Source organism: Lodderomyces beijingensis (assembly GCF_963989305.1).
Source record: "Lodderomyces beijingensis strain CBS 14171 genome assembly, chromosome: 3".
Taxonomy (NCBI): domain Eukaryota; kingdom Fungi; phylum Ascomycota; class Pichiomycetes; order Serinales; family Debaryomycetaceae; genus Lodderomyces; species Lodderomyces beijingensis.
Window position 1 is genome coordinate 635,398 of NC_089972.1, and position 16,162 is coordinate 651,559.

General features: G+C 45.5%; 6 protein-coding genes across 6 annotated transcripts; 1 reads left to right on the forward strand and 5 right to left on the reverse strand. All coding sequences in view use genetic code 12, as the record gives it.

The window, feature by feature from the left end:
- Positions 1 to 68: 68 nt before the first annotated feature.
- Positions 69 to 1,979, reverse strand: LODBEIA_P23570 (uncharacterized protein; the record flags this gene model as incomplete). The annotated part of the gene is made up of 1 exon (XM_066972347.1): positions 69 to 1,979. The coding sequence occupies one exon, from the start codon at positions 1,977 to 1,979 to the stop codon at positions 69 to 71; it is 1,911 nt and encodes a 636-aa protein (XP_066829295.1).
- Positions 1,980 to 2,785: 806 nt separating this feature from the next.
- On the reverse strand, positions 2,786 to 4,923 carry LODBEIA_P23580 (uncharacterized protein; the record flags this gene model as incomplete). The annotated part of the gene is made up of 2 exons (XM_066972348.1): positions 2,786 to 4,799; positions 4,874 to 4,923. The coding sequence occupies 2 exons, from the start codon at positions 4,921 to 4,923 to the stop codon at positions 2,786 to 2,788; spliced, it is 2,064 nt and encodes a 687-aa protein (XP_066829296.1).
- Positions 4,924 to 5,892: 969 nt separating this feature from the next.
- Positions 5,893 to 10,722, reverse strand: LODBEIA_P23590 (uncharacterized protein; the record flags this gene model as incomplete). Its single annotated transcript, XM_066972349.1, has 1 exon — positions 5,893 to 10,722. One exon carries the CDS (start codon positions 10,720 to 10,722, stop codon positions 5,893 to 5,895), a length of 4,830 nt encoding a protein of 1,609 aa, XP_066829297.1.
- A 1,214-nt stretch (positions 10,723 to 11,936) lies between these two features.
- On the reverse strand, positions 11,937 to 13,019 carry LODBEIA_P23600 (uncharacterized protein; the record flags this gene model as incomplete). The annotated part of the gene is made up of 1 exon (XM_066972351.1): positions 11,937 to 13,019. The coding sequence occupies one exon, from the start codon at positions 13,017 to 13,019 to the stop codon at positions 11,937 to 11,939; it is 1,083 nt and encodes a 360-aa protein (XP_066829298.1).
- Positions 13,020 to 13,348: 329 nt separating this feature from the next.
- Positions 13,349 to 14,050, reverse strand: LODBEIA_P23610 (uncharacterized protein; the record flags this gene model as incomplete). The annotated part of the gene is made up of 1 exon (XM_066972352.1): positions 13,349 to 14,050. One exon carries the CDS (start codon positions 14,048 to 14,050, stop codon positions 13,349 to 13,351), a length of 702 nt encoding a protein of 233 aa, XP_066829299.1.
- A 254-nt stretch (positions 14,051 to 14,304) lies between these two features.
- On the forward strand, positions 14,305 to 15,828 carry LODBEIA_P23620 (uncharacterized protein; the record flags this gene model as incomplete). Its single annotated transcript, XM_066972353.1, has 1 exon — positions 14,305 to 15,828. One exon carries the CDS (start codon positions 14,305 to 14,307, stop codon positions 15,826 to 15,828), a length of 1,524 nt encoding a protein of 507 aa, XP_066829300.1.
- Positions 15,829 to 16,162: the final 334 nt, after the last annotated feature.

Consider the following 16,162-nt stretch of genomic DNA (forward strand, 5'->3'; position numbering starts at 1 on the left):
GGTCATTGCTCGTAAAGACCAGCAGGTTCAAAAAAATAGATGTAGGGGGGGGGGGGGGGTTCAAATCTTCAGATCTGGTGGGAGTGGTTACGCCACTCGTCCAAAGTTTCAAAAGTGCTTGCAATCAACTCTGGTATCTTCCCATCATCCTCCAATATCACCAGCTCAGCTCTTGCCGTGAAATCTCGTAAAGTCAGCAAGCATAGCTGTCCGACTTCAAGCTTTTCCTTATCTGACACCAAGCCGTCTCCGTTTTTCTTTCTCAACTTGCGAATCAATGCGCTTTCAACATGGATGCAGTTATTCACCATGGACGGGTACAAATAAGCCAGCTCGAGGGGAAATTGTTTGATTACCCGAATCATTTCCTGAAATTCATTCTGGGCCAAGTACATCCTCAACTGGAGATTCAATTGAAAGGCTTTGTTCTTGTCATTCATATAGTAGGTGTCAAGACCGTCAAGTAGATACTGCGCTTCTTCAAACAAGTCGAAATTGATCAAGATCCGAATGAATATAAACTTGTGGCTATCGTTGAGCTGATCCTTGTTTTCACGGAAGTACCTCAATGCAATCTCTTTCGTTAAAGAATGGTGCTGCAACGTTCGAAGCTCAAATAGCTTTTCAACTTTCCAGTTATATTGTCTGGTTCGCTGAAGCAAGTTTTTGATCAATATCGCATCTTCCAATCCACCGGCGCGGAAAGTTTCATATACGACTTTCACGTCTGGTCTGATGCCGCGTTCAATCAATGCGGGGAAACCCTCCTCGATGCGGAATCTGACCTCGGCTTTTGCGAGGTTTGCTTGCACTTGCACTTGCGCTTGCAGTCGTGGCCGGATACTACCGGAGACACCACCAAAATCATTATCATAAGATCTCGAGTTGCGAGGTCGTCGCAAATCTCCAAACCCTCTATATTTTCTCAAGTTTATAGGTTCTGCTAAATGAAACGGCGTAAACTGAGACTCTAGCTTTTGCAACTTGAAAAAATTGGGCTTGCCCAACCATTGGTTCAACTGCGAGACAAACTCCGGTGCAAATCTAGAGTAGCAATCGATGAAAGCTCCAGCTAAGGACTTCAAATACTCCTCGTTGTAAGGAATGGTTTTGGTGCTTTCTTTGAAAAGCTTCAAAAGCTGGTGAAATTGATTATTACCTCTGTAATATTTCACTAGCAGCTTAAAGAACCCGGGAGGGATCGACTCACCGGTTTTATCGTGGTACAATTGAATGATATACTTGACATTCTCCAAGTCGGAATAAAGAGCCATAAACTTGACCCACAGAAGGCAAAATGCTTCCACTTCCTGGTTGTCATCGGGCATGATCCTTTCAATAACGTCGTAATCTGCGTCACTCAAGTTCTTCTTTAATGAAATGTATTCTCGTATCTTGATTTCGTTTTGGAAAACTTCACTTTGCACTGAAAAATGCGCGCCATAATGCTTGATCACAAGACTCTCAAAAGTTTGCACTTCCGGGTACGTACCATACTTGTACATCTCGTGCAAGATCTTGCACATCAGCTCGGGGGTTGGACGCTCGCATTTGGGAGCTATATCCCAAACTTGATAGCAGTGGAATAAAATCTCAAACAAACAGTCACTGGAGATTAGCTGCGTGACGATAAAGTCAAACAAGTTTGCAGAAAACTTGATATTGTTGTTGATGATGATGTTCTTGAACTCTGCTTTGAAAGCTTCAAATTCGTAATTTGTCATGAGGGCATTAAGATGGTATGCAATTGTTTGCTCGTCCAAGTGGTTTCGTAAAAGTGAAACGCAATGGGCAAGTTTGTCAATGTCGTTTAGATGGTAATAGACCCAAACCATATTTCTGAGAAAATGGTTGTAGCTGGTGTGGTTGCTCTGTTGCTCCAACAAAAGGTCGGCTCTTGTTGCGAGATGTTTAAGAAAATCCAAGACCGGTTTAGCCTTTTCCAATTCGAAATCATCCTGTAGGCTCCATGGCAACATCTCAATGGCAGTCTCCAGCCCTTCCACGGTTCCAAACGGGAGTGTGCTTCTCACCCTGTTTATTATATGAGCCATCGAATGGTGATCCAACTTGTCAGCACGAGAGAGGATCGTCTCATAGTCTTTGTCTTGTAGTAAAAGATCTAGCTGAAGTGAAAATTTCGTCTGTTCTGGGGAGACCCTATTTTCGTAGTTGGTCTCCGCGTCGACTTTCTCTCTGGATGGATTGGACACCCAGCTAAACAAAGCTTCAGGAGCTGTGGAATACGGTCGGCAAAAGCGAGTGGGTCTGGAAGAACGAGCTCTGGATGAGGATGAATATGGAACCACTCGCGTGCATCGTATTCTTTCTGCAATCTTTTGTAAACGCCGGAGCCGACATTGACTGTATAGCCCGCGTCGTGTTAGCATTTATTTATGGATGGAAATGCTTTTGTTTTCAAAACGACACGTTTTCTGTCTATCTGTTTATATCTTTTCTTATATCATCAGCAAGAACCACGTCTGAAGGTTTCCCAACCAATGGCTGCGTTATCGAGGGTTCCTTTTTTCAAAAAATGGAAAACCAAACCTGGTCGCAAAATTTCATCTCAAGTCACGTGCACCCATTTTCCTAACAACAGCTGATATTGATCTTTGAGAAGAGATTACGATACTTTGATCTACAACATTTTCAAGCTTGAATAACCCAATATACAGAAGTAAATGTGAATATATATATATGTAGATATATATGTATGCGTGTAAGTATGTTATGTATATTTTGTATATTTTGTAAACTTGTAAATTTGTATAACCTAACCCATTCAATCGCTCATAGTCTCATCATCATCCTGGTCAATCATCAACTGACCTAGTCTTGGCCAATTTTCATCCTCCGAAGAAGGCTCGGATCCGTGGTTGAGTTTAGGCAAGCTGGCACATGTTTCCTTTCTAGCAGATTTGACGCTTATCGGAACGGAAGGTATCACGCTTCCAAACTCATTCAATTCCTCTTTGTTGTAAGTGTAGGTAGCAAATTCCACGTTATTCCTGTTGATGAGGTTCAAGAAAGGGGGGCAAGTCTCAATCTCAGCTTGGGAAATGGGATTGAGCAGCTCTTTTCCTTCAGTTGCTGTGGTGTTGGTAAAACTCTCTGGATTTTGAAACTCCTTGGCTGCTCTTGCTGGAAGTCGGAACTCGTGAAAGTTTTCTCCATTTGAAGCGTCAATCAACTTCAAGGTCCCTTCCCCATTTACAACCCCCAACTGGTTCCCAAAGATATTCACAAACTTCTCTGCTCCGAAAGAGGACAAAGTCCAGTTGGTAGGTGGCCGGTCGTGCAGCTTTCTCCTGGAGCGGGATGACTTACCAGATAAAGGACCCTTGGTCCCAGAATCCCCATCGCTTAAAAAATCTGTGCTGTACCAGTGGACTGAACCCGAGGCCTTGGAGATGCAGCCGAATCCAAAGTTTGATCCTCGCTGTTTTTGACCATCATCCTTGTTGAACCAGAAAATGTCTTTTATAACCGCGGCAGTTTGCCCTCTTGCAAACTTGCCAATAAGCAGAATATCTTTAGGTAGTCGAAATAAATCCCACATGTATAGGCTGTCGCCCCTGACATTGGTCGTGACCAATTGCATGTCATACGGTGACAACGATACAGCCGAAACCCCGCCAGGGGGTTTAAATGTTGCCAAGTTTTTGTCGTTTCGCAAGTCTAAAACAGTCACAATCTGATTATTGTTTGGCTTCAACATCTCAGAACTTTTTTGAATGTTTGTATACAAGGCTGTACCAACCGATTTGCTAATCTTGTTCAACTCTAGTTCATTATTCATGTATTCCCTGTACTTCAGCGACGAGAATTTCGACAACGTAAACAAGCCATCCAATGCCGATTTTGAAAGCGAGCCAATGACCTTATTGTAAAGCGGCGCTGAGACGGGCAACTTCATTGGAGTAAAGATCGACAATCTTTGTCTCGGCAATTGCAGCAGGTTGTAGTTGGTAGTGATTGGATCCAAGTCAGCCTTTAAACTCGCCAGCGAGTCTCGTGGCTTTTCATTCCTTTTCGCAGCCTTCAAGTACTTGTACTCTGCTTGCACTGGTGAGTAGACAAGCCAGCCATCGACTAGGTCAAAAATGGGACAATCACCACAGGTGCTTGTCTGGATAACCACGTGGTCTTCCTTCAAGTTGGCAATCTTTTGATCGCAAAGAGCCAGTCTATGGTTTTTCTGTAAACCAGACATGCTCGAGTCGCCATTCCCGAGTTTCAAATGCAACTGCAACGAGTCGATTTGGAAAACGTGTATGTATCCGTCATTGGCCCCAACGCAAGCAAATGATTTATTTGCTCGCAACTCGTAGCTTTGGGAAACAAAGCCTAGTGCAATGGAACTGTGCAAAGTTATAGAGCCGGGTTCTAGTGCATATGTCTCGATATAATCAAAGGTCTTAACCGAGACGACGGCAACCATTGTGTACACCCCTTGGCACTTCTCCACGATTTTGAAGCACCTGAGCTGAAAGTCGTTTCCAAGGACAATCTGTGCTTGCAAGTAAATGGTATCGCTTGCGGAATCGTGGTCCGCAGCTTGCGCGTCCCAGATCTCAAGTACCGGTGGGCACTTGTGGAAGACAAAGATTTCACCATCGGGTCCTTCTTCGATTATCGACTCTGGACGCACATTCTTTGGCATATCGCGTTCTTCATCGTCCACGGCAGCAGCCACTGCCACTTCTTCCAGCGATGGTGTGTTTGTTGATGCCTTGAGCTTTTTCCATGCTGCCAACGCAATTCCTAGTTTCCTACTGTTTCGAGGGGCCGAGTGTCTGTAGTTTCGAGTTAGTAACGTCGCCACCTTCTGCCTATTCCTCATATTGAATTTTGGAATATGTCAACATACGTCTTGTTGATCTTGATAACATTTTTGCTTACAGTCTCCGTCTCTGCCATAATACAGATCTAACAACGGCAGCAATTAATCAAAGAAGAACAAACAGAAAAGAAAGACGGGAGTCCTTGCTCGAAAAAAGGGGAGCAGGTGGAAATCGGGCTGTACCAAATTACCGATATAGCAAGGCAAACGGCAATAAATTGTACAGTCTGGGTGCACTTGTCGATATCAATCGATCCTTTTCAATTGTTTTTGGAAAAACTAAGTTGTCTTGCGTGTAAATCAGCTAGTTACTCAGTCAGTCAGTCAGTTGGTCGGGCAATCAGTCAATCAGTGGAGTCTTTGAACGTTTATTGCTTTGTTCTGGATAGTATGTTGAGATTAGGAATCTGCTATACACTAATCACACACACACACTATAGCTTTCTATGTCGTATTTTCAGTGGGGTGTCGCAACTAATATGCGACACACGCTCTCCTCTCCCTCCCTTATCTTGATGTCACGTGCACCCATGTCACGTGCACCCGACACCACAGTTGGTAGCGCGACGCCACCTCCTCCCACACACACGGAGGAGAAACTTCTGGAAGCATAGGGAAGAAGAGGGTTCCAGGGTTCAAACCATGCCAGGTCCGTTCTCTTTGAAGCTTGTGGACATGATTAGCGTCTTAGAAGTAGCTGAGCTTTTGTGAGATACAGCGGAAGATGCAGAGTTGCCGAAGTGTCCGATGTCATTTTTATTGTAGATGTAGGCGACTTTCAGCTTGGGATACACCATATTACTTGTTGGGACTCCTCACTCATTTCGAGACAGTATTTCCAGGTATGTGCCAAGCGTAGCTCACAAGCACAATCGAGCTTGAACATGAGGGTGACCCGGTCGGTCCAGTCTCAACACCATATGAGTTGGGTTCGGTTTATCGACTAGAATACTTTTGAAAATACATACGCTTTAATTTTTATACATAATATACACGACAACTAAATTGCGAAGAAACGAAAACGAGGATATCCTTAAATAAATTTTTTAAAATGCCACCAACGCCAGCACCACCGACAAAAGAATGAAAGCAACGGAAAAGATCTCTGGTCTCAAGTGTGGTCCTGCACCCTCATAAGCAATCGCTTGGAATCCTCCAGCAGAAAGTGTTCCATTTGATGGAATTGATTGTTGTGGCTGGTCCTGAGCAAAGGAGTAAGACGTGGTCACTGTCGAGTATTCAACTGCTACTTGATCTCTCTTTTGGACAGCGGTAGTGAGTGGGTGGTATTCTGGGGCGGCTTCAGTACCACCGTTCATCGACACCACCTTCACGCCTGCTGTAGGACAATATGTAGTGTATGTAGTTTCGGTGTCAGATTCGGTGACCGTAACCACCGTGACCCCTGTTACTACTTTCCGCTCTGAGCAACCACCCTGCGAGCATCTCGTGACTGTGGCAATTGTTGTTTCCGCAACAGTGTATGTTGCTGTTGATGTTGTCCATTCCGTGACATAACCAGGAAGCCCATCATCATCATCACTATCAGAAGTTGTTGAGGTAGTTTCACCTGCCGACAGAGCTGTCGTGATTGTATCTTCCGTTTTGCTTTTGGTGATGCTTGAAGATATATCTGTTGAAGATGAGGTCGAAGTGCTAGTAGTACTCGAACTCAGGACGCTGCTCGAGACCGTGACCGTAGCTCCTGTCGTTGGTTGAGAAGTCTCGGCAGCAGTAGAAGTGGTCCACTCGCTCAGGTACAACAGCTCATCTTTGTTTTGAGTGCTTGTTACCGACGATGTAGACTCAGCTTGAGTTGTCGCCTCGGTGGTTGATTTCTCAGTAGTTTCCAGAGTCGACGAAGCACCAAACGACGATGGCTTTGCTGCAAGTGAGGTACTGGTTGGCTCTTCTGAGGAGACGAGGACGGTTTCAGTTGAAGTCAACGGACAATATGTGGTGAGAACAGTCTCGGTCTCCTCTTGTGTTATAGTGACCACGGTCACACCAGTAGTGACATGACTTTTAGTGCAACCTTGAGGACCACATGTCGTGATGGTAATTTCCCGTGTCGTCAAAGCAGTATGAGTTATGTAAGAAGTGATCAAACCCAGGGTATTCTCATCTGTAGTTGAAGTTGACTCTGATGTAGCAACAAGTGAGGAGGAGCTCTCGACCTCTTCACTGCTGGATGCTGCTTCTGATGTAACCAATAACGTCTCTGTTGAAGTCAACGGACAATATGTGGTAAGAACAGTCTCGGTCTCCTCTTGTGTTATAGTGACCACGGTCACACCAGTAGTGACATGACTTTTAGTGCAACCTTGAGGACCACACGTCGTGATGGTAATTTCCTGTGTCGTCAAAGCAGTGTGCGTAATGTAAGAAGTGATCAAATCTGGAGCAGTTGAGCCCAGAGTCAGAGTTTGCTCCGAGATCGAACTTGAGGAGTATGGCGTCAGCTCTGTCGACCAAATCGAAGAGCTTCCTGCAAGGGATGTGGACGATTCAACGATGCTGGATGATTCAACAATGCTGGATGATTCTGATGTAACCAATAACGTCTCTGTAGACGTCAACGGACAATATGTGGTGAGAACAGTCTCGGTCTCCTCTTGTGTTATAGTGACCACGGTCACACCAGTAGTGACATGACTTTTAGTGCAACCTTGAGGACCACATGTCGTGATGGTAATTTCCTGTGTCGTCAAAGCAGTGTGCGTAATGTAAGAAGTGATCAAATCTGGAGCAGTTGAGCCCAGAGTCAGAGTTTGCTCCGAGATCGAACTCGTGGAGTATGGCGTCAGCTCTGTCGACCAAATCGAAGAGCTTCCTGCAAGGGATGTGGACGATTCAATACTCGTTGTAGAGTACTCCGATGATGAGGTCACAACTTCACTAATCGATGAGGAAGTAGGGTACTCTGAGGTTGAGGACGCCACATACTCACTAGCACTTGATTCAGAGCTCAGTTCAATGGAGCTTTCAGATGTGAACAGCAGCAGCAGCAGCTCAATCTCCAGACTCGATTCGAATGAGCTAAATGGAGCAGCCACACTGCTACTTGAGTAAATGCTACTCTCTGGAATCAGCGTGATGGAGGACGAAGAATCAACAAATGTCGAGGTTTGGAAACTTTGAGTAGATGAGGAGTAGGATGATTCAACATAGCTCAGGGATAACACATCGCTGAATTCGGAATACACGGACGAAGTTGCTTCGACACTTTCAAACGAGTTCAGGGAGATCGACGACGTCAAAGTTGAAGTTTCCTCGGTTGTGAGTAAGCTTCGTGTGCATCCATGAGATCCGCAGGATGTGACTGTAATGACCCTAGTTGATTTCACAGTGTAAGTTGAGAAAGTTTCACTCTCCAAATTTTCGGTGGAGCTTTCCTCAGTTGATACGGCCGAAGATGTGAGGGGTGCAACGGTTGTGCTCAGCTCTAATTCACTAAATGTGCTTTCCAAACTTGTTGTAGCTATTGAAGTCTCGGTTGTCGTGAGAGAGGTTCTTGCACATCCATGGGAACCGCAGGATGTGACAGTAATGACCCTAGTTGATTCAACGGTGTAGGTGGACAAAGAACCGGCTTTAGTTTCAGCCTTACTGACAATTTCTTCCAATGAATAAGGAATCAAAGATGCTTTTGGTGCAACAACAGTTGTGCTCGATTCCAACTCAGTGGAAGAGCTCTCAAAGCTCGACAGGGTCACGGATGACGAAGATTCAGGTTTGAAAGAAGATGAAATGCCAACAGCTGCAACACTTGAACTCAACACTGCCTCGGTTGTGGATGTAGTTGAAATCAACAATGAAGATGAAGATGACGATGACGGTATCGAAGAAGGTTCAACAGTTGTGGAACTGGATAAAGTTGAGACTTTGCTGGTGAAAGTCACAGGTTCAGCAGCAGCAAGGCTTGTGCTAATAATTGCCTCGGTGGTGGAAGTTGTTTGCGCAACTAGTGGTTGCGTCTCACTTGCTTCCACTGGCACAACAGTCGTTGCTTGTGTCGAAATAGGCTCAATAACTGCCGGTTGAGCTTCGGATGGTGTTACCAACTCGACAATGGACGCAGAACTAGTACTTGAAGTCGTTGCCTGTGCAACTTCGGTCGTTGCAGCTGGGGTGCTAGAATCAGTCTCAGGCGCAGACACAGGCTCAGTCTCGGGCACAGGCTCATGCTGAGGAGGAGTATTTTCTGAAGGCACCGTCAATGGCTTTCCAGTTTCAACAGTATTGCCCGATTCTTCCTCTTCTGTCACTACCGCAGCTGGTGTAGTGATTGTTGATTGTTCAACTGTCTTAAATTCACGAGCTGGACCAACGCTAGTGCTCAAAAGCGTAGTAACTGCTCCACCGGCCACGGAAGTTGAAAGAGCAAGGGGTGAATAAACAAAAGGCGAGCCCGCATCTAAGCTGGTTGAGTATACTTTCAGTGCTGTCTCAACGTCAGTGGCTGCAGCGAATTCGTCATTGGTTTCGACATCTTCAGAGTACGTCGAGAAACTGCTTGTAATTGTTCGTGTCACAGCCACATATGAGGTAACTGTGTAAGAATCAGACACAATTTGAATAGTGCTTATCTCGATTGACTGAGCTGAGACAGGCGTGTTCTTTGTAGGAGTAGCTTCCAAAGTTGTAAACAGCGATGAGCTCGGGGGTTTGTCTGTCACGCCTGCAGAACTTTGTAAAGGAACGTAAGTGGTGAATAATGATGTTTGAGTCTCGCCGCCGCTTATGGAAGTGACTGTCATTACTTGAACACCAGTGGTTTGCACGGAAATGATACATGACTCTTCCTCACACGAGGTGATTGTTACCAAAGCGGTCGAGTAAGCAGTGACCACTGATTCGGAAATGTTTTCATCTGCTTCAGTAACTGCGTGAACTCGATTTGCTCTAGTAAGTTTTGAGGATTGGGTCGTGAGCTGTGAGCCGGAAGCAACGGTTTCCTCGCCGACAGTTTGACTGTGGCTGCCATCAACACTGGTCTCGACAACATCACTTTGTGTTGTTGCAAGAGTGTCTACAGTCAAACCGGTTGTTAAAGCTCCAGCTGTACTTTGGACAACTGTGGCAGTCACAACGTCTCCCGTGGTAGTCTCTCCTTCGTTAGCTAAGGTCGTGCCATCTTGTGTTGGAGCAGCACCTATTTGAGTTGCAACAGCACCATCTTGAGTTGTATCATCACCCTCCTGAGTTGAACCAAAGCCGTCGTCACCAGAAGAAGTTCCACTTGCAGAGTCTTGACCAAAAATAGTATAGGCCCCACCAGCCAATGAAGTGGAATACTTTTCAATTTCATCACCAGTCAAAGTCGTAGCCATGACAATGTTTTCAGTTGAAAGAACTGGTGCATATGTAGTATAGGCGTACTCACTACCACGCACGGTGATTGTAGCTGCGGCTAAACCAGTCTCATACGTCGACTCATAGCAAGTGTGTTCATCACAGGAAGTAGTCGTGACAGCAGTTACCGAGGCAGCAGTATGGACAATGTGGCTGGTCCACCAGAATACACTAGTTTGAGGCTTCGTTGGTGAAGGCACAAAATAACTAGGGAGCCCGCCTCCGACTGAAGTATAATTTCCATAGTATTTCAGCTTGATGCTACTACTACTAGCAAAAGTAGTATTAGTAGCGTTGAAGCTGGAGTTTCCAGCATATAAGAAGCTCGATGGCCTATAAGTCGGGAAAGACTGTCCAGTTGCAGTTGTTGTTGCAATCGATGGTGGGAAAAGATTACGGGTGCTAGTCAGTGCACCATAAACAGTCGAGACTGTGGTTAGGTCAGTGGTGCTTGCTATGGCACCAAAAGTTGATCCAAACAAGACCAAAACAATCAATGCTAATTTGCTTGCAAAATTCATTGTTGTTGCGCTGTTGTAACCAGGTTTTACCAAGCTCTTCACTCTATCAGGAACATACCAGCCATGGATACTTGCAAACATTTATACAGCACCGGAAGGGTCAAGGGGTACACACATACCCTGAAACATGTATAACCATCGATGCAACTAATTTCCTTCTTCTTCTCTAAGAAAAGAACATCTTGACCAGTGTCTAGCTTCATCTACATCCGTCCCGTAGATACTTCTTGAGCTACTTTTTTAGATTATGAAACAACAACTTCTTTCGCTTGCAAACCATTCACCCGAGGCAAAAAAAAGGCTATGTGAAAAGCCTGCATTTTCCAAATTTGATCTTTTTGTTTGTTAGCGAGTCGTTGGTGGATTCTTTATGTTAAAGATTGTTTCAAGTTTGATGATACAAGCAAAACAGCGTTTAATGCAACTAAAACTGGACTTAAAACGGACCGCTTTACAAAGCGCAAATTAGCCGACTGCAAACCATCAATTTGCAGACATCCATCAATTTGCAGACATGGCTCCGTTGAGCATGGACCACCTACAAACAATTGAGCAATTGGGCTCCCCCCCCCCCCCCCCCTATACGCTCTGTAAGAGGAATCCGGCAACAACTGGTTCGTTGAGTTCAGCAAACGATTATCAGCAAAACGGGTCTCATCTACCGCTGTTGACAAAGTCAGCTCCATGCATTTGGATACAATTTCGTCGAAAACATTTGGTGTTGACTTTGGTTGCAAGTTTCAAGTAGATGGTAGTGGTATCAAGTTTTCAATTTTTCCCCCTGTTTCATCTAAACCAGTCTCAAACATCTGACACTTTTACAACCCCCCCCAAAGGCAATAAGAGACATGGAAACACCAAACACCAGGTTGAGTGCTTGTAAACAAGTGAAAGAAAGAGTAGTTCTATTTTTGTATTTTGACAATCTAGACCCAGCTTCAGTTCTTTGATGGAGTGCTTCAAGTTTCGAGTCATTCTCCAAGAATAACCACCGGCAAACTCGTATTCTCTCACGTCCCTGATTTCAGTGTGAGCTGAGACCACCCATATCCCCGGTCCCCATCTCAACAACAATGATGAAAAAAAGCTCTTTCAAGATGACAGTACTCCAAAAGAGAAGAGACAAAAGAGAAGATTGTAAAGAAAAAGAAACACACACACATGCGATGGACATTTATCACGGAAAATGCTCCCCCCCCCCCTCTCCCCTTCATTTATTCTAAAGATCCAACTCTCCAAAGTTCAAGACCAACGATTTTAAAATGACCGGATTTTAAATTTTCATTGGCCCTCAGGTTGAGTACCTCGTTGCCAAACGTATCGCAGGGATAACTCACACCAGTGCTCAAGGACAGATCGATGTAAAGTCCGTTGTTGCCCTTTGATGAACCAATGGCAATGAAGTCGCGATTGGAGTAGATGATGTTGTCGTTGATCCCCGTATACATGAAGGCTTTGAATCTAGTATCGGCAGGAGCTGCCGCCGCCACAGGAGCCGATGCTTTGTTGTCCCTGGCTTGAGGATGGTCTAGTTTCGACGGATCGTATTTTTCCACTTTCCATAGAAAACACTCCCCATTGCCGTAATATCTCTTCAGTTCCACCGGCCGCAAGTACTCGTTAAGATAAGCTCCAAATTTATTGAGATGCTCGTCTTTGATGATGAGAACATAACCTTGCGGTCGCTTCTGCTCGATTGTAAACGAAGACTTTGGAGCGCCTGCAACCATCATTTTGCTCACAATTGCTTCGCCAAACCCCTTTTCTGCCTTTTTGAGTTTTCTCGCCTCTAGCAACTGGTGCTCTGGTTTGGAATTGCGGAATAGTGTGTTTAACGACATGCCATGATGACTCAATGAGTAGATCAACTCCCACGTATCGAACAACTGGAGACGAGGCGGCAACAAGTTCCGCACGTTGCTGGCCAATTCCTGGTCGAGAAGCTTGTGTTTGGCATTGGGCTTATAGCCCGAAAGGACCAATGGCGGAAGCGGAGGCAAACCAGAACCCGGACTCGAAGTCGTTGAAACCGAGGAAACCAACGACGATGACGATGTGTTTCTGCTCGAATTGCCCATCAAGTTCTGCAAAAGGGAGGTGCGTTTCTTCACTGGCCGTTTCTCGGCCTCGCTAACCTTTTCGTCGCTCAACTCGGGAACGCTCTCTTCAAGCGCAGGGTCCATCGTCTTTTCGTCTAGATCAAGTTGACGTTCCTGCACTTCATCGGGGTTCTCGGGTTTCTGCGGGTTTTCGTCGGGCCTGGCCGACTCCTGCGATCTTCTAAATAGAAATGACATTGACGAGAAAGAGTTGGCCGTGGTTCCAAAACAAAAATGACTCTGATATATACTGTTGTTCAACAGTAGTTGTTGTTCAACTGCTGGTCGGGGATAACTGAAGGCTGTTTTTTTCTACTCCCGTTTGCTATCATGTCAAAGTGGAATGGAACCCTCGCCCTATCCCCGCCCCACACTAACAATAGAGAGATAGAGAGATAGCTATAGGTACCAATGCAAACCCATCTCATTCCCATTCTTCATATCTTATGCCATCGGTGTGTAAAACTGTGCCTCCCTGTGACCTTCTACCTCTTCTTCCTCTCTCTATCTCTTCTCTATATCCAAAACTATTGAGTGGTTTCAAATCTCACCAAGCCATTTAGAAGATGAGTAGCAATCTTCACGCTATCAATAAAACGAACACCAGGGTAGTCAGCCTCCAACTTTTTGTCTAGGCCTGCCATGCCCGCACATCCCAACAAAACACAGTCGATGTTATCGGCTTTATATTCCACTTCAAGGATCTCCTTGACCCTGCTGCGGATCTTGCCGTACTCGTCGTCGTCAGCTAGATTGAGAACACTGACATTTAGACCCCTAGTTTTCTGGAACTTGTTCAGGGGAAAACTCGCAGCGCCAGCAAAATCCGCGATGCCCTTGTCAAGCAACGGCTCCCATGCGCTCGTGCTGGTCAAGACGAACAGTTTCTTCACAAACGGGCTCAGAAGAGCGTATATCAACGTCGCCTGCATGATTCCCACGACGGGCTTTTTAGTCAATTGGCTCAACTGCTGGATCAACGGGTGGTCCGAGTAGCAGCACACCATGAACCCGTCATGTTGGGTGTCTAGTTTCCGTTCCTTGATGTCGGCCATGACAATCCGCGTTGATTCGAGCGATGTTTGCTCTCCTGTGATCTCCTTCGGCGCTGCTGAGGGAGCAGTGTAGAAGACCAACTCTGCTCCTTCCGGCGCAGTCACCACCTGTTTCAAGTTGGTGGTGACTTTTTCCGAGCTGTTTGGGTTGACTATGAGCAACGAAATGGCCATTTTTTTTTGATAATGAGACTGGGAGTAACTGAAACTTGCGGTTGACTGCCAGATGTACCTATATATACACATGTATCTATGCCATCTTGGAGCTCGGATCAAGGCGAGATAACGGCACCAGCTGCAAATCAGAGCTCTTTATTTTTTGCCATTTGGCGTCAAACGGCGCACGCGTGTTGGTGAGGGATGAGATTTTTTTTTTGATCTCCGGTGGGGATAGTTGTTACTGTTGATGATGGTGCAACCCCCGGAGTATGGGATTGACAGCAGAGATAGATGACAAGAAGCACTACTTGATCTGGTCCAAATCCATAGCTGCGTTGTCGGTCATATCGGAAGCCGTCTATTTCACAGTGACAAGGGACGCCATCTCGCTTTCGGCCATCAATGTCAGTCGCACGTCCCATGGCGAGGTTGTGTTTCGCAAATCATTCTTTAGCAAGCTTGAAGTTGATTTTAAGAATGTTATTCTGGACGGGTATAATGGGCTGAATGCGAAGAATGAGCCGAGCTACTCCTTTTTGATTAATTCGAAACATTTGACCACGGTGTTTCGGAATTTGGACTCGAATGGCATGAAATACATCATCTTACAAGTCAATTGGCGGGCAGACGCGCCTCGTGCTGCAAAGTATAAACTACGCATCGAGATTAAGAATAAAAAGATGATTATCAAGAAGTACCAAACGGGGTACATTCCGATTACGAGAAAAGAAATCAACATTGCCTCTGCTTATAAGGACGATTTCTGTACTCAGGTTGGTGGCAAGCTCAATGATAGGAACCGAGTTAGCCACATCATGATAGACTTGGTGATACCACGACAGTTTTTGGAAATGGTCCCCACGTTGGCTGAGAATTTCAAAATAGACATCAAGAATGAAAAAGTGCTGTTTGGGGGCTACACAAAGCTGGTTATGAAGGACCGGGATTACATCAAACAGCCAATGGCCGTGACGGTAACAATCAGTCTTGATGAGCTCGCAGATAGCAATTTGCTTCCAACTGGTGAAGGTGAAGGTGATGATGAACAACAACAGCAACAAGAGCCGATGAGGAAAACGATCAATTTCGGGATGCGGGATTTCCGGAACTTTTTAAACTTGGTGAGTTTTTTCACTTCCTCATCGGCAACTTTTTTCGTTGAACAGTTTGATGACGACGTTGCCAACTTGGGGAACCCCAATGAATACTTTCACATGTACTTTCGCGAAGCGGGCGACCCCATCTTGTTTGATTTCCAAAGCAGCCAACACGTTGAGGTTCAGTTTATACAAATCACCGCGGGAGATAAAACAGTGATGGATGGAGAAGAAATCGAAGCTACGAAATTCAAGAGTAAATTGGCCCTTGAGGCACCGACTGTTCACCGAATCGAACCAAGCGAAGAGGAACAAGCAGGTGCTAACGAGCTTGAACCTCACACAGGTCAAGAACAAGATCTTAATATCGGAAACAATTCTCGCTCGGCCTCCGCTTCACCGCAGTCGATGCGACCGTTTGCATTTGGACGACTTCGAAATGACAGACTGCAAAACCTCCCCAAAGCTACGTTAGCTAGTCGCCTCGATAGTGCAAATGACAGCATGTCTAACCTGGACCAACGCGACGAGATCATCACGTATGACCAGAATCAGCACAACAACAACCTAGCTGGGGAAGATACAGAATATAGCGACTCGGAAGAAGATATAAGCATGCCTCCCCTCAAGAGAAAACTAGTTGAACCTGAAGAGTATGGTCCTACCCAGGTTGATAAGGCCAAATCCATCTTTTGAGGTGTGAAAAAAACAAAAACCAGGCTGTTGAGACAGCTGATTGATCTCAGCAAAGTTCTAGTAACTTCTTTTGTTTTCGGTAGTGAGGAAGGAGAAGCGAGGGAAGTGGGCCAAATATATATAGCAAGGAATTCTCCTTTGCGCTTTTTTGAGGGTAGGCATATTTCCGCTCACCGAATTGAGTCCACTCTCCCCGGAAGAGTGGTAGGCGCGCCATACATGCGCATCTTCTTGCTGCTTGGGGAGCAGCCTGGAGCAGTCCGGTTGCTGCCATTTGAGAGATTAAAAATGTGGCTTTCTCTCCAGAGAAAAGTCGAAGATATAAAAACCCTGG